Source organism: Macrotis lagotis, chromosome 1, assembly GCF_037893015.1.
Source record: "Macrotis lagotis isolate mMagLag1 chromosome 1, bilby.v1.9.chrom.fasta, whole genome shotgun sequence".
Classification (NCBI taxonomy): Eukaryota; Metazoa; Chordata; class Mammalia; order Peramelemorphia; family Peramelidae; genus Macrotis; species Macrotis lagotis.
The window spans coordinates 249,540,535-249,565,353 of NC_133658.1; the positions used below are offsets into that span (position 1 = coordinate 249,540,535).

A 24,819-nucleotide genomic window follows, 5' to 3' on the forward strand; every position below is an offset into this window, starting at 1 on the left:
ACACCAAGGGTAATAACAAGAGTAATAAACAGGCCTGAAAAAAGCTGGACAAGTCCTCATACTTGTTCTCCCTGAACATCCCATACCACCCTGGGGGTGAATTTAAGGGTCTAATAAATAGAACCAGACTGGAAGCAAAGGACTGAGCAAAAAGATGGCATACAAGCTAAATATATATTGTCGCTAAGATACTGTATAAAAAACCCTGAGCTGATGAGGGTTTTAGAAAGAAAAACAATTTTCCTAGAAGAAAGATTCCACTTTATATTAGTTGCCTCCCAGCTAAAGAATAACCTACCCATGGTTGGGATCATATCCTCTTCTTGTGTAACTATTAACCAAAGAATGGCAAATAATTGACCCGAGAGGAAATTCGCTTGAGTTTCGGAGAAAGTGAAAAATCTTACCTTGGGTTCTTAAGAGAAACAATAATAACCAAGACATACCTAATTGTGCTTTGCAACTCTCTATGGTCTTGTCCAGGTTAAGCTGGAATCGGCTTCGAATCTGCCTTTTGGGTGAAATGAGTGGCACAGGGGCTGCCTGCTGCTGAACGGACTCACTCAGTTCCTTCAGGTCCATATCCACCTTGCTTCGATCTGGAAGACATTGTTATTATAATTACTTAACCTTAAATTACTTAAAATTAAAATTAAAAAACAAATTAGTTTGCAACTCCACCAGCAAAAGTTAGTACCAATGGTGCCAATTTAAAAACTCCAGGAAATCAACTTAAAGTATATCAAAAATTAGAGAATCAAATTATATTCCATATTTGTACCATCCTCTTTCTCAAAGACACACAAAACTATCCAGAGAAACTTATTCAAGGTGCTTAAAATTCAAACAAATCTTAACAAAGTAATCAATCAATATTTATTAAGTACAATACAACCACTGTATTTGCACTTTTCCAATTATCTTAATTAAACTTCACAAGCACCCCTGAAGTAGGTGCTATTATCTTCATTTTACACATAAGAAGATCAAGATTAAATCACTTGCCTAGTGACTTGCCTAGGATCACACAACTACGAAGTAACTAAGGCTACATTTGAACTCAGGCCTGCCTGATTCCAGGTTCACTTCTCTAGCCACTGTTTCATCTTATTTCCTCCAGACTCCAGGTTATGAACTCTTGCTCTAAATCCTCATTTTTACATAGGAAGAAAGTGAGTCATAGATGTTAAATGAGTTATCCAAGGTCAGGATCTCCTGTCTGCTGATAGTCTTCATTGTTCTGAATCAATTGCCACCCTGTATATCCATCCAATTACTCATGGATTCAAAAGAAAGGTAAAGAAAGATTTTAGCTGTCTTCTCAAAATCCTGCTTGCCAAAGACCTCCTTAGGGTTTTCCCTTACTTAAACACATCCCCTCCCCAACAGCAAACCTTCCTTCATCAAAAGGGGAACTCTCCAGGCTCCAAAACCTCTCAAGGTTCCCAACTACCTCTGATCATTTAATCCCTCCCCATTCCACCCCATGAGCCTTGGTGAATGAAGTCTTGGACTAAGTACCCATGAATAACTGAGAACTAAGTTTAAGCACTACCTGTGTAGCTTCAGATAAAATTTTTGGGGGGATGGACCCAGTTTTTTCCTCGTAAAATAAGAGGATTGGACTAAATCAAATACTCGGTTGGCAGGCTAATGAAACCTATGAATCCCTTTCAGAAAAGGTGTTCCAGGGCAGCTAGATGGTTCAGTGGATAGAGCACCAGCCCTGGAATCAGGAGTACCTGAGTTGAAATCTGACCTCAGACACTTTAATAATTATAAATAATAATAATACCTAGTTGTGTGGCCCTGAGCAAGCCACTTAACCGCATTGCCTTGCAAAAACCTAAAAATTAAAAAAAAAAAAAGTGTTCCATACAAGCATCATCAAAAGAAATGTTTCCATTAGGATTTAGTGAAAATAAAGGTGTGGGGTGGCTAGGTGGCGCAGTAGATAGAGCACCGACCCTGGAGTCAGGAGTACCTGAGTTCAAATCCAGCCTCAGACATTTAATAATTACCTAGCTGTGTGGCCTTGGCCAAGCCACTTAACCCCATTTGCCTTGCAAAAACCTAAAAGAAAATAAAGGTGTAACTTTTTTCTCCTATCAATATACATGGAACCTTGGACCAGATAGTCTTTAAGAGCTCTAGAATTCTGTTGTAAATTCTTTGCTAGCTAAAACATCCAATGTTTTATGGTTCCTCTAACCTTTCTGTCTTGTGTTGAGACTTAGGGTTCCTTCCCATTTCAGAGCTCTATGATCCTCAACAGGGAGTACCAACTTTTATGAGAGCTTTTAGGCATTTTCAAGATAAAATAGTTGAAGCCTCTCTTTAATCCCCAGTGACCCGAGATATAAAGGACTCCTTTGCCCAAGTGCCACTCCTGCCCCTACCACCACTCTCAGCACACATCAACTTTTGTCCTTGTTCTTTGGCTATAACTTTCACTACTGCCTTACTGCCAATCCAAACTATTACAAAATTCCCAATTAATAAGGAAATGTTTGCCATGATTGTACATGTACAAACTATATCAGATTTCTTGCTTTCTTGAAGAGGGAAAAGGGAAGGGAAGGAGGGAGAAAAAGTGTGGCACTCAAAATCTTACAAAAAATGAATGCTGAAAATTATTTTTACAATTGAAAAAAATTAAAATACAAAAAAAAGGGGGGGGGGGAGAAGGTAAACTCCTGGCTCACCTGCTTCTTTTCCTAAAACCACCTGGGTATTCTGAACTGTAAATTGATCCATCACCCTCTGTTGTTGACCAAAACTCACAGTCATCTGATGGGTACCCTCTCTCCACTTAGCCCTCCTGCTTGTTTCTAAGACATCAGATGCTTTCTGGAAACAGGGCTGATTGTAACTCCCCAAGTTCCCAGAGTCAGAGGACCTAATTAGATTGAGAACTGAAGGGACCATAGAAGTTACCAAGTCCAATACTTTCATTTTACAGATGAGGGAAATAAGGCCCAGAGAAATTAATTAATTTGCTAGAGGTCACACAATGGGTCCTAACTCCCATTCCAGCTCTCTTTTCATTACATCACATCTCCTCTCAGAAAGGTCTGCATCATGATGGAAATATTTTTACAATCCTAAAATGCTACAAGGATATGAGCTATTATTATTATCTCTTTATTACTCTCACCACTTCCCATAGAAAAAAAGTCTTTACTAACTCACCTCATAGTATATTTCATTATAAAGGAACTCAATAGTTTTATATTAGCAGAGGACATTTTCTGAAGAGCAATAATCAGGAATAGCAAATTGTATTTTAGGAATGAACTTTCGATAAATCTAAAATACAAAAAAACTACATCATTTTAGGAAAAAAATCACAAAGGAAGGGAAGTAACTGACAAGTCCCAGGGGAGAAGGATTTCCTTTGCAATATGGAAACTGAATCAGCCAGATGTCACAATAGACTTGGGGTCAGGAAGATTTGAATTCAAACCCAGTCTCAGGCACTTATAAATTGTGTGATCTTGGGCAAGTAATTTAAATTCACTTCAGTTTGGGGAGGATGCTAGTACCTACTTTACCAGCATTGTCTACCTCAGTTTTCTCATCTGTAACATGTAACAAGAGAACGTATCTCCAAACACTTATGAGGCTCAAATGAGACAATATTTGTAATTCACACGGCAAATCTTACAAATAAGAATGCTAACTAACATTATTATTGCTATTGTTATTATTCTATTACATTCATTCTGCCAAAGCCTCCCAAATGCATCTACCTATAGAAGCAGGCAAAAAGAAAGCTTATTAGTCAAGACCTTCTTGAGAATAATCTTTCCAGCAGCTCTTTCCACCTTGGAACATGCCAGGTCTTCCTCCTACCTCTTGCCAAAGTTTCCCTTTCAGCTGTTGCCTCACCTAATCAATCAGTGACTTCCCAACCCTATTCTGTTTGGAACACACATATGACCCCCATGACACTCTGGGAGTCAAGCCCCTGTTGACAGATATTTCATTCTTTTTCCACAGTCCAATTTCCACTCCAAGTAGGAACTGCGGACATCAGAATACACCTCTGCCAGCCTCACCCACGATATCTGTGCTCTGGAGAAAGTGCTAAGGCTTCTGGATAGGAAATGACCAATGAATGCAAAGGTTGCTTTAGAAAATAAGTCTGCTATCTAAGTAGACCACTGACAGAATCCTACTCATCAATGCCCTATTCTCTAAAGCTCTTACTGACCACCATCATTGGCCAGAGCAGAAGTCAAGAAAGGAAAGTTATCTTCAGCTGAAGATTTGAAAAACTCTACTAACAAACCAGAAAAGGTCATCCCTGCCTCAAAGGTCTTGCTTTTTCAACAGCTCAAATAAAAAATCTCCCTCAAAACAGCAGAGGAACAAATCCAAGGGAATTCACAGGACTAAACTACATTCCATTCTCTTAAGGTCAGCAACCATATGGGCTTCCAGGGCAAAAAGGTAACTTTTGATCACAGAGCTAATGAACTTCTGAGTTTAGTTTAACTAGAGTTAAACAGCTACAACAAGATAAGAGGTCAGATTAGAAGTAGACCAAAGGGAAGAAAAGATTAATTTTGTTCTATATTACAGTGACTTAAAAAAAATTAAAGTTAGACAAGTTCATATTCATTTAGATGGCAACCACAGAATATCAGGAATCCAAAAGGGCAAAGGAAGTAGTATTTATAGAGGGTCTACTATGTGTAAAGTGCTTTTTTACAAACCCTGGGAGATGGGTGCTACCATTATACTCATTTTACAGATGAGGAAACTGAGGTGAACATTAAGTGACTTGCTCAGAGGTGACACAGAGCTACTAAATGTCTGAGGCTGGATTGGAATTCATGTCTTCCTAACTATGATTAGCACTCTCTCTTTGCTGAATCACCAGCTGCAGAAGACATCCTAAAATTCTGGGCCCCATCTTTATAATGAGGAGAAAACTGAGACCCACAGAAACAAGAGATTTGCCCAAGGTCATACCAGAGGCAGAACCAGAACTAGAACTCAGGTATCCTACCCCATCCCTCCTTCATTGTATTGGGGGGGGGGGGATTCCTCAAAGAAAGGAAAACTTGCCCCATAGCAGGGTCTCTGTTCCCAAGGCTCATTCCTATGCTCCATGGTACCTGTTCTGACATGTAAAAATTCAACTTGAGATCTGTTGATAGACAATCAAATATTATATGGTGCATCACTCCCCCACCCCACCCCCAGGAGGTTCCCTTTCCAATCTCTCTGGTCTGGTACAATGAGCAAACAAGGGTCATCACCCTGGGACTTGCTAAGGAGCCTCCAGATGACTGCCTGGAGTCTCTCTTCCAGCCCCCCAAGAGATTTTAATCAAACTCCTCCCAATTTAGAAGAGAGAACACAGCACCTTTGGTTTGAAGTCAGAAGACCTGAGTTTCAGCCTTTCCTCACCACTTATTTGCTTTGAACAAGTCACCTCAAAGGAGAAAGCTTAATCATGAGGCAGGAAGACTGTCCAAATCCTAGACTGTACTTCTTAACACAAATCAATCCTCTGCTCTAAGCTTCAGAGTCCTCTTTTGTAAAATGAGGGCTTTGGGAGTTGGTAACTGCTAAGAACCTCTGACCTTTCTCAGCCTGTATCCTTAGCTGTAAAATAGGAATAAATAATAATCATTCTACCATCTCACATACATAAACACACATTATATATAGAAATATATATAATATACAAACACACATATATATGCATATATGTGTATAAAGAAATGTAAATAAAATGTACACATTCTTATCCTGAATGACAACTGAAATTCAATTCAACAACCCAAAGAAACCCTCAAAGACAAATCAATCATTTCAGGAAATCCAGAAATGTTGCCAAAGCAAAAGTGGCCTCTGTGCTTCAAATGAGCCTCCCACTGTCCAAAGGACAAAAAGAAAATCTTTTACACCCTAAATGGTTTCCATCCTGATGAAAAAGCCCATTGAGTCATAGGTGGCGATTACACAAATCTGCTCCTACCACAGCCTGATATAGAAGAAATGTCAACGTGGGTGTTCTCCCACCCCACCTTGGCCTTTTAAAAAAATTGTTTCTTTTCCTTAGTTGGACAAAAAATAGAAAAGAGTGGGAATTAGAGTGGGTTGGCAGAAATAACATTGTCAGGAAAATGAAGGTTTTCTAAACCTGGCCAAAAGGACCCCTATTTATTCAAGTGTAGAATCAACATTATTCTTAGGCAACAAGACAACCACATTCATTTTCAGATTATACCATTGAATGCCCCACCAAAAGATAAGATTTATAGCTGAGTATCTTAGAAAGAGGAATGGACATGATGAGTTCTAAATTCTCCTCTGGACTCTTCCAACTCAGTGAATGCAAGATCTTGGACAAGTCAAATCCCTCCAGAGAGCTCTCAGAGGAGTGTCCTCCATAAACTGAAGAAAGGACTAGATTATCACTCACAATCACTCCAGCAACAGTCTCAATTCAAATAAGCTCCATCTTGTTAAGAAAATAGCTTTAGTAGATGATCCTTGGATTCCTCAGAACCAACCAAATGAGCTTATGTGATGAGAGAATATTTGTAAAGCCTAGTAGAGGACCTGACCTATAGTAGGTGCTTATTCCCTTTCCCTACTCTACTTGTTGCCTTTACTGTGTGACTGAAGTGCTAAAAGACATCTTTTTCATTCATTTTTTTTCCCAGCTTCTCTAAATTACATTCCTATCCAGCAATATCACACAAAGATGGTACAGAGAACTCAAGATCTGGTTCTTTCCACACACACCAATGATCCCTGAACTTTCACAACATGCATGCATCCAATCCTCCCACCACAAGGCAATGGAAGGTTAGAACTGACCGAGGTTCAGATTCAGAATACTTCCAGGAGTGGAAGCTCTCTCTGGCTTGGCTGCTGGCAGAGGGGTTGAAGCTTGTGGAGAGAAAGGTTTCGGGCTGCTAGACAAACTCCCTGCTTGGCCCGTCTTTGTGGAAGCTGGAGATGCTGAAAAACAAAGAAGCAATTCTGTTACAAAGTCAAATGTTAAGAAAAAGATAGAACAATGAAAATACCTACAATCTGAAAGGGATTGCTGTGTTTTTCATCTTTTTTTTTTAAAGAAAGGCCACAAACAAAGCTACTGAATGGAAGATTCCTCATTATTCTATGAACCCCTAAAGCTCTAAGACAAATCATCTAAGCTCCAAGTAAAATCAAGTTAACCTAAATAATATATGGAAATCTCAGAATACAGATTTTATGAAAATAACTATGCTTCTGGAAGTACCAAGAACTGGGGGCAATTTTTTTTTTGACAGATACTGTCCTTATTAAATAGTTCAGTATCTCAACTTCTGTTAAACAATTCTGCAAGGCCTGTCCCAAATTCCCTAAAACTCACTCATCAGCACACCTGACAAGTAGTAACCATATGGGAATATTTCAAGTTACCAATTATAAATGCCATTTACTTCTTCCAAGATGTCAACTATAACCAAACTTGAACTCACAGGAAATTAGGGGGGAAAGACCCCAGCTATTGCCTTTGGCTAAATAAATACTCACACAAACTGTGTCTATTATACTTCAAACATAAAGGTAAAATGAAAAAGAGCCTTGGATTTATAAACAGAAACTGAGTTCAAATTCCACCTCAATTTGTTCTTTTTTACCTTAGCAATAAGTCATTCCCCTCTGCCCCTCCATTACAACTATTTTCTAAGTGAATAACGATACAAAAGCTGTTATCTTTAAAGCATAAAAAATTAGATGAAAAGAAAATGACTTTCAATGAAGGATGCACAGACAAGATGCAACTAATATGTCTAACCAGATTGTTCAGCCATTTTAATTTTGTCCAACTTAGATTGCCATTTCCTTCTCCGGCTCATTTTAAAAGGAGTTTTCACATCATCGGTTCCTAAGACAAACAGAGTTAAGGGACTTGCCCAAAATCACATAGCTAGTTATGTGTCTAAGGCCATATTTGAACTCAGATCCTCCTGACTCCAGGGTCAGCCCTCTATCCATTTCACCACCTAGGTGGTCCTGAAGATTCTTAACTTGAATAAATTTATAACCTAGTATCAGAGCAAACAGAATTAACACACATTCATGTGGTTGGTATTTTCCCCCCCTCCCCCAAGGGCCTAAGATAAAATTCTATCAGGTGATATTCTTTAAAAAAAAATTTCACTTTCCTTAGAAAGACGATCATTTTATCTAAAACATCTGCTAAAATCTTCTTAAAAGTTTGTTCCTAAGAAAGCTAACCACACAAAGTAGGAAGGACTAAATTGAATTTTCAGTCTCTCATCCACTGCTGATTCCATAAAATTCTATAAAACAACTCTTCCTCACTTTTCATCAGTTCAATAGATAAATTGTTTAAGACTCAAAAAGCCAAAGCTTTAAACTGACAAAATCTTAAGTCTATTATTTTTAAAAAGCTATTTATCAAATATCTCTCCCTCCATATATAAAAATGGTCTGCAGGCTAAGACAGTCAAGTCATCATTTATTAAAGATGAAAGCTGATCAAGGGAAAATTAAATTTCCTCACCATAATTAACCTTGAAGAAAAAGAACTAAAGCAAATCAGCAGTCACATTTTCATGTTTAGGTCTACAATACCTCCTCTACTCTCCAGATCTATTCAGATCCTGATCCTTTCCTTCAAGGTCCTCCTCAAAGATCAACTTCTCTTCCAAGAATCCTTCCTAAATAACCCCAAGTTTCTCTCCCCTTCCTGTAATCTATCCTATCATCTTGGTTTCAATCTCTTGATTACACTTAAATTCTGATTTGTATTAGTGATTTTAGGATATATCTTCTGGAGGCACTTAACCTCGTTTGGATTGGTTTGTTGTTGCTACTGCTGTTGTGTTTTTTTATTAGTTATTTATGTGCCTGTCTCCCCTAGAGTCAGCAATGGTATGGATGTGCCCCTGGGTTCAGAGACCATACCAGTAAAGCTGGGCAAGTATTGGCAACTTAGCGTAGTAGAAAAAGCAGAAGACTAGACTGAGTACTGTTTTTCTGAGGCCTTAGGCAAGTCACTTAACTAATCTATAACCCAGTTTCCATATCTATAAAATAAGATAGGCAGTTTAAATCCTTTGCAGTTCATGAATGTCATGATCTTAGAACCTACCAATGAAAAAGTTTCAGGATCTTCTAATCTCAGGAGCAGCCAAGATGAGTGCTAAGAGGATCATCACCAGAGGCCTGGCTACCAGGTGATATATGGTGATATATACTGGAGCAAGGAAGGGGAAGGAAAAGGAAAGAAGAGGAAGAGGGTGGGGGAGGGGGAAGAAATGGGGGAGGGGAAAGAGGTGCCACTACAACTCAGTCTTAGTTCATGTTGAAATTTTAATAGCTTTTTTAAAAAGCTGAAAATTGTTGTACAGGGACACTGCAATAGTCTTGATTATCTCATTTGACCTACCATCAAGGTAGATGCTATTAGGGGCAGCTAGGTGGCATAATGGATAAAGCACCAGCCTTGGAGTCAGGAGTACCTGGATTCAAATCCGACCTCAGACACTTAATAATTACCTAGCTGTGTAGCCTTGAGCAAGCCACTTAACCCCATTTGCCTTGCAAAAACCAAAAAAAAAAAAAAAAAAGGTAGATGCTATTATCCCCATTTTGCAGTTGAGGAAATTAAGGCTTAGAAAAGTATGGTACTTATTATCTGCAAACTATGGGGGTTAGAGGGAAGGAAAAAGTAGAGGAGGATATTATCTAAGTGCTTTAATGCTGGAAAGCATTAGATACATGTTATCGAAAATGATCCTAGATTTGAAGTGGATTTGAACCTGGATTTCCCAATTTCAACTCCAATTCTCTCTCTCTCTCTCTACTTTATCCTCAGCTACCTTGGGTGAGCACTTTAACCAACTCTCACACCTTCACACCTACCTCCCTGGCTAGCTGATAAGAATACATTTCACCGACCTGTACTAGGGTACTTTCTGGGAAGACCACTGGACCAAGATGAAGTCTTGATTATTCCAGAAAAAGCAATAAGCTAGTAAGTTGATGAAGATGCATTTTGTTATTACTAATCATTCCTGTTTTATGCTAATAAATATACAAAAAATTTATATTTACAACAAGGCCTTACAACTAAAAGGTCAAATCTGGTGGGGTCATCATACCCATGAAAGGGACTGGTTTAAACATTTACTAAGGTGCTAAGCACCTTTTATTGCAGGATGGCTTGGGTCTGTAAACCAATAGATAAAGTGGTATTAAGAATTGATGGAGGGGTGGCTAGGTGGAGTAGTTGATAAAGCACCGGCCTTGGAGTTAGGAGTACCTGGGTTCAAATCCAACCTCAGACACTTAATAATTACCTAGCTGTGTGGCCTTGGGCAAGACACTTAACCCCCTTTGCCTTGCAAAAAAACTAAAAAAAAAAAAAAAAAGAATTGAGGGAGGGGTGGCTAGGTGGCGCAGTGGACAGAGCACTGGCCCTGGAGTCAGGAGTACCTGAGTTCAAATCCAACCTCAGACACTTAATAATTACCTAGCTGTGTGGCCTTGGGCAAGACACTTAACCCCACTGCCTTGCAAAAAAAACCCTAAAAAAATAAATTAAAAAAAAAAGAATTGATGGAATCGTAAAAAATGAAATGGGGGGCGGCTAAGGTGGCATAGTGGATAAAGCACCAGCCTTAAAGTCAGGAGTACCTGGGTTCAAATCTGATCTCAGACACTTAACAATTACCTAGCTGTGTGGCCTTGGGCAAGCCACTTAACCCCATTTGCCTTGCAAAAAACCTAAAAAATAAAAAAAATGAAATGGGATGGGTTTGTAACATTTAAGGGACACCAAGAAGAGTGGTCATTCCTACTTAGCAGGCAAGGTAAAAGCAGCCAGGTAAAGGCTGCAATGCTCAGAGCAGGAGAGCAAAGTCCCAAAGCCCAAAAGGGTTTCAGTCTGTCACTATTCTCCAGGAGCCTTTCTCAGGCATAAAGGGCAGCTGGGATGATTCACTGTTAGCTCTGCCCTTTGTGGGTGGTGGCTCAGATTCTAGGAGGGGGAGGGGCAGCATTTATCCAAGCAGACACTTGCTTCAGCACATATAAGAAACTCCACCCTTCCACTTTCCTGGTACACTTCAATTAGAGATCATTTGCAAAAACATTATATATGTGTGTGTGTGTGTGTGTGTGTGTGTGTGTGTATTATATACATATTAAAAAAAAAGAACTAGATACAAGAAGACTCAGTGCTCAATTTACTATGTGTCCTCCCCTCCTCTGTGTATGAAGAGTTCCTACAGTTTAAAAAAAGGGGGTTAGCATATGGAAAAAGAACTAACTATAGAGGCCTTACCCCAAATATCTGTGGAGCATTTTCAGATGGTTAAAGTTGAACAATGATCATAATCTCACAGGTATCAAATAGAAAGGGATCTTAGAAAATCATCCATACCAACTCCTTCATTTTTAGAAGTTAGGAAACTGAGGCTCAAAGCAGTTTATTATTAAATGGAAGAGTTGGGATTAGAACCAAGATCCTCTTTAACTTCAAAACACTCCAAAACTCCAAATGCCAGAACATTTTTCATTAAGACAGGGGAATCTCACCTATATGGAAAGTTCCACTGTGATTGAACACTGAGGCTGTTGGAACTTCAGACACATGTGAGAGATGCTTAATAAAGAATATTTTCTAAGGACTGTAATGGGTTTAATAGCTTAACAATCTCCTCCTAAGATAAATTCTAAGGAGGCAGTTAGTAAAAGGCTGGATAGGAGATTATGAATGAAAACACTGCAGGGCAGATGGAAGCATTTTTATTTAACAATGTAAATACACTTCTAAAGATAACCAGCTAGGCTCTCTATTTCTCAGTCCCCAAACAAAAAAGCTCTCCTTTTGCTCAGAACCTATTTTAGGAACTCACTTAAGTAGCTACTTTTATGTCACAAAATTGATCCACTTAGACAACAATCTCTACAACCTTACCCTTTTATTCTTTTGAATGAATTGTCTTTGAAAGTCTTTCTCCAATATAATCTAATGGCATAAAATTGGACCTAAAATTTCAAAGACCAATGGAGTACAAACTAGTAAATCTTGCCAAGCTGAAAAAGCTTCAAGGTCAATGATAGCCTAAAGACCAGTCCCTCTCCAAGTTAGAGGTGGTTCAAGGCCAGGTTGGCTCTTGAAGATTATCTATTAAGGAAAGGATGTACCTGCACCAACAATGTCATGGAACTCTGAAGTATAGCTGCAGGAGTTCATCAACATTCTTTGAATGTCATTGTCCATCACCGTTTCCATGACCAGAACTGTGAACCAGGGTCACCACCAAATAAATCATTATGAAGCAATGGAGCATGATTTTACTGAAGAAAATTATCTTTGGAGTCTAAAATTGGCTAATTTTAAGTAGTAAAATTGACTGATTTTGAGTTTCATTTCTTCTCTTTTTTTAACCAATGCCCTTGTGTCAGTGAGGCAGCTAAATGGTGCAAAGGATATAGTATCAGGTCCAGAGTCAAAAAGACTCATTTTCCTGAGTTTAAATATGGCTTCAGATACTTACAGACTCAAAACTGAAAATATGCATTATTCAAATGGATAATGAAAATATGTTTTGAGTGACTTCATATATGTGTGTGTGTGTATATATATACATATATATACATATATATAAATAAATGGGTATCGTTTGTAAGAGAATTCAGAACTGAAAATAATAATACACACAGACACACACACACAATTCTTTGAGGATGTGTTTTGGAATGCATTCAACATGTATAACCCAAGAAAACCCTATTAAGAACTAGCATTTATATAGTATTACAGAGTATGTGAAGAGCATATATTATCCCATTTGATCCTCACAATAACCCTGTGAAACTGAAGCTATTTAGCCCTATTTTACAAATGAAGAAACTGAAGCTGAGTCTTTCTGACTCTTCTATCCACTATTCCATTTTGCTGTCTCATTTACAATCACTTTGGCTACAAAGAGACATTCAAAATTACAGTTTTATGGGATGAGAAAACAAGACCTTTCTCTTGCCATTGTCCCTTCAAAGGAAATTAGAAGTCAGTTTAAAAAAAGGGAGGGGGGAGAAGGAAGATATGATATAATGATATAACCTTTTTTTCTCCTCCTTCTTTGAAATTCTTTAGATCAACCATTATGCCAGGCTATTTTCCAGTAAATAAACTAAGCTTCCAGGTATGGGGTCATTTCCATCTCTCACCTACTTATACACTGCTTACCTGTGCTCTTTTCCAGGAAGTCCATGGACTCTTCACTTGCACTGAAATGACTGGAGGCTGCCTTCTTTTCTGCATCCTGCTCAACATCTGAGCCAGTGTGAACAGAAGAGTTTGTACTCATGGGTGACCTTGGCATATCAGTTAAAGAAATCCTCCTCCCCGTGCCACCACTCAGCAGGGGTTTACTCATTAAGATCTTCGGAGATGCTGTCATGTCAAAATTCAGTTTGATTTTCTCTTGTTTATCTGTCTTTGCAGTCCCAGCACCAGGGTTTGCGGGGTCTAGCAACATTTGAAATTGGTTGTTGGGTGTGTATGGTGTCCGGAATGGGGAGTAATTAAATACACCAAACTTTCTGCGAATGTTCTCAACATATACCTCCATCTCTTGCATTGCACTGTTGAAAATGCTTTTAGTCTTTTTCACAGAAAAAGGAATTTCTTTAGACATGAGGTAGCAATTATTTATTGGAACCCAGGCCCTATATGTGCAAAAGGGAGCAAAAAAAGAAAAGGGACAAGTTTGAGTCAATTGTGTTGTATTCCAAGCTAAGTTTTACTTAATTCAAACTAGCTAACTAATGTTTTTCACCAAATGCAGATTTTGAAAATATTTTTTCCATTAAAAAATACATTTTCTTCAATAGTTTAATCTTAACAAATGATCTATTTAGCGATAAGATTAGAATTAATCACTTTCTCTCTAGCATAAAACAGAACATAACCAATAAACTTATCAAAAATTTCTATTACTATAAAGCTCAAAACACCGGAAACCCATACATCTGGGCTAGGGTTCAGACATGTGAAATAGGGAAGATACCCAGCTCAATAACATCAGTGGGATCTTAGGAACATCTTTTTCTGACCTCTAAGGTCCCTTCCAAATGTAAATGTCTGATCCTTTCAGCCTAGGATTCTCAACCTTTTCTCCCAGTGACCAAGCTTTCTAACCACTGAGGCTTTGAAATGGTAGCTTTCATACATAACAAGGATTATCACAATAGACAAACAGTCCCTTAAGCTCTAGACTGCTTGTGTAGTGTGTCCCAAGCTGCATAACCTCCCACCCACACCACTTGTGCTCCCTATGAGCCCAGGTGAGGATAGTTGCATCGGCGGCAACGGCAGCAGCAGGGGTCTCTGCAGTACTGGTGATCTGGCTTAGGTTCAGCTTGAGGTGGGAAATGACTAGGAAGAACCAACGTGTCATCACTGCTGCTGTGGTTGGGATGTGAGCCTCAAATGGGCTGGATGGTTGGTCCTAGAACTGGCCTCCCCACCAAAAAAGTCATACAGTCCCCACCCTGCTGTCAGTTTTACTAGAAAGTGAAGAAGCACATCTATCAGTGTACCTACCTACACTAGCCCCTCTCCCTCTTTCTAATTTGCTGCTTCCTCTCAGTTACAAGGTAGGAAGACATACTCAAGCTTTGTTAGCACTATGTGTTAAATAAAAGTAAACAGCCTGTGAGGGAGGGCCTGAGGGGCTTCCCCAATGAGTAAAGTGCATGAGCTTTATTTAGAGCATGGACTTTATAACATCTCTTTTGGCTGCTCAGAGGTAACTTTTTCCTTACTTCCTGGTTCTCAGCTGTGTTCCAGATAGGTGAGGTTGCCGGATAAGTGACCTGTGGATAAGTGAAGTGTTACTTGCACTTTGAAAGAGAAGGCTGCCTTCTGTCAGGGAAAATACTTGAATGAGAATTGGTCCTTATTTAAAATGTAAAAAACGTTAAGTAAAGAGAAATACAGAATGATAAAGGGGTAAAGGTTCAGATGGCATAATTCTGGAGAAAGAAGCCTGGATTATCACAAAAGTTTCTTAACTAGTCTTTCCCCCTCCAATCCATCTCACACAGGCTGCCAGATGAGTCTTCATAAAAAATACTATTATAGCCATATCACTTCTCTGCTCAAAATCCTTCAGTGGTTTCCCAGTCCCCACAGGATCAAGCCCACCAGGCCATTTACTGATCCTTTCCTAAAGCCTCTTTGGAAATTTAAATTTATTTAAATAGGTTAAATAAATTTAAATAACCTCTCACAGATTGGGGAAGGAGGGGGGTGACAAAGAACACTTAGAACATCCAGGAATAGAAAAGAGAAGAATAAAGGGGACCCTGATTTAAACCCATTTTACACATCTTAGAAAACAATTTTTGACATATAACTTTTCTTCTGTCTCTAATATTAACAGATACACATGAACACTAAAACAAACAAACTTGAAAACTTAGAAAGGGCTGTGTATATTCCAGAGATGAAGGAGTAAACCCTAGGAGGTTTGGGAGGAGAAGAAACCAGGTGGAAAGGGGCAGTCAACGGCAATGGAAGGAAACAGATGACCAAGCAAATACCTGGACCAAAAGAGACTCAAAAAGTGAGATGATGGGGATAGCTTGGGCTCAGGAGATTGCAATAAGCAAGATAAGCCCTTACAAACTTTGCTCAGACCTTTACCTCCACCTGGAATGCCTTCCCCAAACCTCCTTCAGTTCCTACCTCTCCATTAAGACCCATCTCAAGGTTTACCTCCACCAGGAGGTAAACCCAGACCCAACCTCCCAAGCCCAGCCCACAGCCCTCTTCTTGAACTCACAGAGCATTTGGAATCCAGACAGCCCAATAGGCACTTAACCATCTTATATCACCTTCTGCTTTGTCTTGAACTCTACTCAATTTCTACACTAATATTTTAATTCAACTTTGTCTTTGATAATATCACATCTTCCCTCTAGTCTCTGGGCTCCTTGGACAATATCTTATGTCTCTGTAACCCAAACTCTTTGTCTCTTTGTACACTATAGGTCTTCACATAGTTACTCAATAAATACTTGTTAATTTGATGGGAGAAAGTATATAATCATATATTGTACAGATGACTATAAAATTCCAGAATCTCGGATTTGGTGGGATATACTGGACCAGTTCAGTGTACTTTTTAGGTCTTCAAGAGGACACTTAGTATATTTGCTAAAACACTTAAGGAAAGCAGGGACCAGAGAAGGGGGGCAGAATATTGAAAGCACAGTCAAATAAAAAGGTAAGGAAAGACTGATAACCTAACAAACCTTTTGGTAAGTACAGTAATAACTTCCTTTCTCAGCTAAGTACAGTAATACCCAAAATAATCCTGTAGGCCAAATTGAAACAAACACCTGAAACTTGTAGTGACTAAACAAAATTCCTGAAGCTATCATAGGAGAGCAATTTTCAGAGCAACAACTGAAATTCTGTGAAGGGACAACTAACCAAAATAAAAAAGGACAAAGAACAGTAAAGCTGTCTGGGACTATTTAGCAAAGGGATAAACTGTCCTGAGGGGCACCACTGTGTTACAAAATAATATAACCACTGACTCTTCATAATGACAACAAAGATAAATTAGGGGATCAAAAAATAGTGAATTTCTTAGATTCTACTCTTTTATTTGTACAGGCAAAAATAAACTAAGCATAAAATGAACTGTGCTTCAGAGATACCTATATTAAAAAAAATAAAAAGATTATATTTATTTCTACATTTTCTTCCCTTGTGTATTTTTTCTCTTCTATACCCCTAATTTTAAGATCTTTTTTGCTGTGCGTGTAATTTTCCTTTTCCTGCTGGCAGTCGAAGTAGTCTCAAACCTCTGAGGGATTGAAGAGAGCAGATGAAGACCTATGAGCTATATTTAGACCAAATCTAAAGAAAAATGAAAACAAGCCCTGAGGAGAGCTCTTCACCAGCTCTCATCAGCAAAGCCACATGGAAAGGGGCCACTATTAATGCTATTAACATGCAAAAGCCCACTTTAAGTGTGTGTTTGATGGGGGAAAGAAGGTAAGGAGCCAGAAAAATAGAAACACGGTTCACAAGCATCTAATTCCCCCATCCCCACCCCCCACCCCCACCCACTTTAACAAAAGGGAAAATGAAGTAAGAATCACACAAGTGTTAGCAGATTTATTAAGTCTCTTCTTGTCCCCAAGAGAAATATTTTGTAAAAACAATGAGTGGATTGCTTAATTATACATATTTAGTACAACAAATTTAAAAGCAGCAGTACCAAAAAATAGCTGCTGAAATAAATGCCAAAATAGGTACAATCAACATAAACTCTATTCTAATACACCTGGAAAAATGGAGCCCACATATGACAACATTTAACATTAAAATAGAAACTATTTCTTATTATACTAAGGTAAGTGTACTGTGTAACTTTGAAAACAAGTGGATGAAATGGCCACAATTCCTTCTAGTATCCACTTACAGCATTAAAAGTTCAATTAACAAAGTGTGTTCAAAGCCCATTGTTTTAAACTCCCACCTGTCATGTTGTCCAAAGAAACGGGCATCGACTTGCCCATCTTTATCCCTCAGTGCTTTTGCAGGCCAGAAGGGAAATCCTTTCAGTTTAGCCCAGACCAATGGGTGTGGATTGCTCTAGGAAAAGGAATAGGAGATGCAGGGGTTTTATGAATTGGAGAAAAAGAAGAAAAATAAATATCAAAAGCATGATGAAATCCCGTGATTCAGCAGTCTGCTGCCGGATGAGTTTTTCTGAGTTATGGATCAAATGAGGTTACTTCACTACTCGAAGGCTATACATGGCTCACTACCTACTGAATGTGCTAAGGCTTGGCAGGTAGAGTCTTCCACAATCCAGTTCCAACCTACCTTTCCAGTTTCATTGTATGCTAATTTCCTTTCACTGAACCAAACCAAGTCAAACTTGCAATTCCTCAAAGACATGCCTGCTGCTTTCCTGTCTGTTCATGCTGCTTCCCCAACATCACCACAATCTCACTGTGATAACAATTACTCCCATTTCTATACCACTTTCCTCCAAACAATCCTGTGAGATAAGGAGTCCAAGAATCATTATCCCTATTCTAAAAAATGAAAAAAATCAAGACTAAGAAACCGATGAATTGCCTTCTTGGATCATACAGTTATTCAGTGTCAAGAACCCAGCTCTTCCAAATCCAAGATTCTTTATACCACAGTATGCCTGAAAACCCACCTATCAAAATTCTTATTTCCTGATCCTATATTCATTCCTTCATACAACAAACATTTATTAGGTGCCTACACTTTGCAAAACAATGTACTAAGCACTGGGAAGATACAAGACAAGACATAATCCCTACCCTCATGAAGTTTGCACTTCAATCAGAGAAGACATAAACACAGATAACTATGAGAGACAAAAACCACATAATTAAAAGCATTAGGTAAAAAACAAAGTACTACATGAGATCAGAAGGAGAAGATTGTTAGCAACAGTGGGATTGATTGCAGTCAATTGGAGAAGAAGGTTCCTTTTTAGAGGTATCACTTGAGTTGGGCATTAAAGGAAGGGTTCATATTTAGCAGGCAGAAAGGGCTAGAATTTCTTTCTTTTAAAGACTCTCATAGCACCTTCACTGTACTGCTCTCATGTAGTTAACTTGTAAATTTGTAATGAATTTTTAAATTCATGACCCTCAAGATGTAGGACAGGCTAGAAGAAAGAACAGCTACTAGTCAATAAGTTTTTTTAATTTTTTTTCCTAATCAATCAATATTTAACGAATTCCTATTATAAAGGGGTTTTGTGTTTGGTGTTGGAATCCTGAAGGCACAGGAAGAATTGAGATGAGTTCATCAGGACAGGACAGACCCATAAAGGGTTACTGTTAAGGAAAACTAGGATATCTGAGAGTCTCTGATGTCCCTTAACTTTCCAAAATTTGTTACCATCAGCACCCACTGACTTCTGATGCTCCCATCACAGACAAAAGAATGGCAGGTCTAAGTGGATCCAGGGGTAACCTGGAGGAAGCATTCATATGTCCTAATGACAAATGCAACATAACTTGTAAATATACTTTCTGTCACACAGTCACTTCTCTGTGTGATGTTCTATCCTATCCAAGATAAATCAACAATTCTCTTCACTAGAATCCTGCACTGATTCTACTGTGCAGATGTATATCAATAAAACCAAAGGATCACGGGGATATATTTGGTATGTCTTTCAGAAAAAGGGGCTTAATCGACTTAGATTAGTCCTAATCTTGTTTTCCACACATCTACAGGACTGTATTTGAATAGGTCTCAATCCAAAAGTTTCCAAAGACCTAAAATAATGTAGGAGACAATGAACTCAAAGTTTAGAAAATAATTAAGAAAAACCAACTTACACAAGGCTCACAAAACCAGTTTTCTCGTTTTTGGCAAGCAGCTAGATAACATTCTGGACACACTTCAATTTCATTCATCTGTAAAGAAAAAGAGCAAGGTCTTTATTATTTTTTATTGTTATTTTTGTGTTTATCTAATAACTGGCAATCATATTTCTTTATGTGCTTTTTAACTTAAGGAATACTTTCTTGACAACAATCCTGCAGAGTAGGTGACATACTTTTCCCCACCTGATAACAAAACCAAAACTCAAGAAATATGTATGCCTAAAAGCATCATAGACCAGAATCATATCCATGTATTCAAACTCAAAGCCCAATGACCTTTCCACCATGCTACAAGAGCAGCATCACTTTCACCCTCTTGGGAGGAACATGTGTTTTCACCATATTTTGACTAGCTTCTCTCTTGGTTCTTTGTCTTCACTTAGAAATTGAACACTCAACTGGAGTCAGTCCTTCACAACTGCTCCCAAATGGATTACTAAGTCAAGACTTCCTAAAAGTTCTAAAGAAACACAACCTTTCAATAAGAACTGAGATATAATCACAGCTAGATGAAATTTAGTAGGAGAGACATACCTCATGTTCACAGATTTTGATAATTACTTTGGCTGTTTGTGTCAATTTGTGATTTCCTGTGAAAAGAAAAAAAAATTAAGATTAACTTGAATGAAATGAATTCCCAAATTATTTTTGGTATTTCAAACTAAAGTTTCTAGGCTAACTCTCACAAGAGAGGAACAGTCCCATAAAAAACCTTTGTAAACTTGGTGCTGTCTCAATGAGCTGACTAAAAGAATCATAGCTGGAATTTTCTAGTTTTCCATCATAGCTCCAACCAAAATGACATCAGTGTAGTATATTTAACTGTTCTTACATATAACTTCATCTTACCTAACAGAAAAAAAACTCCTGTTTCATAATAACATTTCAAGGATTAACAGCTGTTTATTTTTCCCCATGCATTTTCAAGTTCCTAATAGGTCAATGAGCTTGCCTATGAAAGAGGTCAAAGCCTAGATAATGATTGGCTCTTCCAAGTTTTCTATGGAGAGACCAAGGAAAAATAAATTTGTAGGTTTTACAGTAAGTTTTAGGTGTAAAAATCTGACAAGATTACTACCTAGTTGATGGGGGGGGTTGTCTTTTTTTTTAAATAAAAAAAGCAGATCCTCAGCAAATCCCCTATAGGAAGTGAGAAGAATGGTGGTACTTAATTGCAATATGCTATTCTGAATGGCATTTCACACTCTCCTTCTCTCACTCTCTCCCTCCCCCCATAAACCAAGCATATGCCAAATGTCACTATTCTAATAAAAATACAACCTCACATAACACAATTATTTGTGATAGGGGAAATGACTGTAATAGGAACAAAGTAATACAGAGATGACTTAGCTGGCCTGTTGAATAGAGGTAGAATTGGAGTCAAGGATGACTTGAGTTGAAATCTGGTTTCAGACATTTACTACCTGTGTTACTTTCCGCCTGTTTCCTCATCTGTAGAATGGGAATAATAGCACCTACTTCCCAGAGGTTATGAGGATAAAATTTTTTCAAATAAGCCATTCCCCAATTGACAAACGGTCAAAGGATATGCAAAGGCAATTTACAGACAAGGAAATCAAAGCAATCCATGGCCATATGAAAAATTGCTCTAAATCATTACTTATCAGAGAAATGCAAATTAAAGCATCTCTGAGGTTCGACCTCACACCTCTCAGACTGGCCAACATGACCAGAAAGGATAATGATCATTGTTGGAAGGGTTGTGGGAAATTTGGGACACTATTACATTGTTGGTGGAGTTGTGAACTCATCCAACCTTTCCGAAAAAGAAATTTGGAACTACTCCCAAAGAACAACAAAAATGTGCATACCCTTTGATCCAGCAATACCACTACTGGGTCTATACACTGAAGAGATGATTTAAAAAAAAAAGGTAAAAGCATCATTTGTACAAAAATATTCATAGCAGCCCTGTTTGTAGTGGCAAAGAACTGGAAATCAAGTAAATGCCTATCAACTGGGGAATGGCTTAACAAACTATGGTATATGTATGTATGTCATGGAACACTATTGTTCTATTAGAAACCAGGAGGGATGGGAATTCAGGAAAGCCTGGAGGAATTTGCATGAACTGATGCTGAGTGAGATGAACAGAACCAGAAAAACACTGTACACCCTAACAGCAACATGAGGGTGATGTTCAACCTTGATGGATTTGATCATTCCATCAGTGCAACAATCAGGGACAGTTTTGGGCTATCTGCAATGGAAATACCCTCTGTATCCAGAGAAAGAATTGTGGAGTTTGAACAAAGACTATTACCTTAAATTTAGAAAAAAAAAAAAGTTATCTTATTATGTAATTTTGCTATTTCTTATACTTTATTTTTCTTCCTTAAGGATATGATTTCTCTCTCATCACATTCAATTTGGATCCATGTATATCATGGAAACAATGTATAGACTGGCAAATTGCCTTCTGTTGGGGGTGGGGGGGAGAGAAGCAAGAATAGGGGAAAAATTGTAAAACTCAAAACAAATTAAACTCAATTAAACTCAAACATTAAATAAAATTTTGTTATAGAAATGCTAGCTACTGTCATATTAATAATTATTAGTACCTAATATTACAGATAGTAGGCTAGTGTAGACCAGGAGCTTACTTCAAATTATCGTGAAATGAGAGCTGTAGTAGTAGTGGTATTGGTAGTGTTAAAGTCTGCAAAGCACTTTACAAATGTTATCTCATTTTATCCCCACAACCAACCTGGGAATTAGGTTCTATTATTATCCTCATCTTACAGATGAGAAGAAAACTAAAGCAGACCCAGATTAGGTGATTTGCCCAGGGGTACACAGCTAGTGAAGTGTTTGAAGATGAATTTCAATTCAAATCCTCCCTTCCTCTAACTCCAGTGACCAAACCAATGGACTCTCTAGTTACCTAAACTATGTGTGTAAGATTCAGTTATATATCAATTATTAGAAGGAATGACAGTCTAGCTATATGTTTCAATAAGGTATGTTGCTCTTTCTTAGACAACACAACATTTAATAGATCACTATTTTCCACCCATTTAATAGATAGAGCATAACTGAATATAATGTAATAGCTTCATCCAAGACCTTTCTGCCTTTGGCATATTCCTGGCCTGGGAACTTGGCTACTCACCCCCATTGTAAATAATGCAGTTGTGCAAAATCCATTTGGCATCGGCCAAAAAGGCTTCAGTGCAACCATACATTTTCTTTTTAACATTCTGTGAGAGGGAAAACCATCATACATAAAGTCATCAAGGAGCAAACCTTTGCCTTGCTCACAACCATTTTTTCTCTCCCACTCTGCTCCCAAATATTTATACTTCATAACTCACTCCCCCACCCCAATTCATTAAACTATTGCCAAGCACCAAAGACACAAAAATGAACCTGTCCTTCATGACTGCAATTCTTTCCATCCTTATTCCTGCCTCCTGGTTTCCTTCAAGTACTAGTCAAGATTGTACCTTCTACCTCAAATCCCTTTAATTCTAATGTCTTCCCTCTATTGGTTCTCTCCAATTTATCCTTTATCTATCTCATTTGTACAAAACTGTTTGCATATTGTTTGCCCCATCAGACAATGAGGATTATCTTTTGTCTTTCTTTGTGTCCTTATTAAATTCTTTGTATGTCTTATTAAATGTTCACTGATTGGCTTTTGGAGAAAGAGCTAAATCTCTCTATCTTGTTTCCTAATATGAGCCTGCTTTAAAAGAAGACATGGAAGAAATTACCCAGGTCCTGAGTGCCTATGATACCAACCACAAAATCTGCAATTTCAATGAGAGCTTTACATTTTATAAAATGCTTTCCTCATACGAGTCCTGGAAGGTGGGCAGGGCAGGGATATTATTACTCTTACTCTAAAGGGAAGTAAACTGAGCCTCAGACAGAGCTGTCACAGGAATCTACTTGTCCTCCTGGCTTGAAGACCAGTATTCTTTCCAATACCACATGGCCCGCTATTGGATCATACGAAAGAAAAATATAAAAAATACCAAGGGAGGAAAAAAGGAGGCCTTCCACCGAAAGACAGGATAGTTCTTTTTTTTGTTGTTGTTGCTTTTGCTGTTTGGGGGAAGTTGGTATGTAAAAGATTTTCACTTATTAGTTCTTTCTCTTCTACTTTTTTTTTGGGGGGGGATGGTGCTCAGTTGTAAGAGTTCAAATTTAGCTCTAAATTCACAAATAATGGCAAGAATGATAAATCTATTTACACATGGAGAAAGTAACATAGCTTCTAATATGAAGCTTCCACTAGTTCTGATTTTCAAATAACATCTAGCATTAAACATCCATCTTTAATGACAAAAAGACCAACAAAAGGAGGTTAAATAAAGCCAGCTCTATAAAGAAAGGGAGAAGCAATGGAATATAATGGGAGGGATTAGCACACCTCAATTCCCAAGATTTTCAAGCCAAATGACTATTAGGGAGTTTTTTCCCCTCTCTATGCCTCAGTTTCCTCAATCTGTGACAACAATACTTGCATTATAGCAACATCCCAGGAAGTTATAAGGAAAGTATTTTGCAGAATGTAGAGCACTACACAAAAGTGAATGGCTAAGGATTATTATTCACAATTCTGGTAATTAAATTAAAATTACCCAGACAACTGAATTCTCTTCATTCTTCTATTGCCCACTGGCATTCCCAAAAAGTGATGGAAGATCAGGTCAACTTTAAAGCAATCAGATCTCCACTTTTCAGAAACTCCAATATGATTATGTAGAAGGGAGAAATTATTATATGAAATAAAGAGTTATACCCAAGTGGGAAGTCTTGAGTTCTCTGCTCTGATGACACTTAACTTTGTAACCCTAAGCAAGCAACCTTTCCAACCTTTGGTCCAGTTATTTCCTATGTAAATGAAGACTTAAACTATTAGATCTCTAAAGGTTCTCCTTTTTCTAACTACTATGATCCTGTTTTTTAAGGTCCTTTAAACTCAGGGGGTTCTTAATATATAGCATGAAACTTTAAAAAATATTTTGTTAATTATATTTCAACATAACTAGTTTCCTTTGTAATCCTACAAGTTTTATTTTTTGATCTTAAAAATATTTATTCTCAGAAATCCATAGACTACATTATTTTGTCAAAGGGGTTCACTGCATATCAAAGGTTAAGAACCCCCACTTTAACTAATGATCCTATTAACTAACATGATCCCTAATTTCTTAATTTCTTTTATTTCTAAAAATATGGAGTTCAATCCTTGCAGATATATTAGCTGGCAAATACTGATTCAGCAGCAGCCCCAACTACTCAAGGCTCAGGAAAAAAATGTTCCACCAAATTCCTTGGTGTTTTCAAATTGGACCAACATAAAAAAAAAAGTTTTATCAGTAG

The 24,819-nt window shown here is 38.0% G+C and overlaps 1 protein-coding gene across 22 annotated transcripts in view; it reads right to left on the reverse strand.

The window, feature by feature from the left end:
• ZMYND8 (zinc finger MYND-type containing 8) overlaps nt 1-24,819 on the reverse strand; it is a 148,252-nt gene that overhangs the window by 34,130 nt on the left and 89,303 nt on the right. For 17 of the 22 annotated variants that reach the window (XM_074210179.1, XM_074210174.1, XM_074210172.1 and 14 more), the window contains 8 exons: nt 22,598-22,685; nt 19,996-20,051; nt 19,414-19,491; nt 17,556-17,671; nt 14,824-14,874; nt 13,244-13,725; nt 6,844-6,987; nt 447-599 (listed from right to left, as the gene is read on the reverse strand). In XM_074210179.1, coding sequence (XP_074066280.1) covers nt 447-599; nt 6,844-6,987; nt 13,244-13,725; nt 14,824-14,874; nt 17,556-17,671; nt 19,414-19,491; nt 19,996-20,051; nt 22,598-22,685 — 1,168 coding nt within the window. The remainder of the gene's footprint in view (nt 1-446; nt 600-6,843; nt 6,988-13,243; nt 13,726-14,823; nt 14,875-17,555; nt 17,672-19,413; nt 19,492-19,995; nt 20,052-22,597; nt 22,686-24,819) is intronic. The other 5 variants (XM_074210184.1, XM_074210178.1, XM_074210177.1 and 2 more) reach the window with 1 other exon arrangement.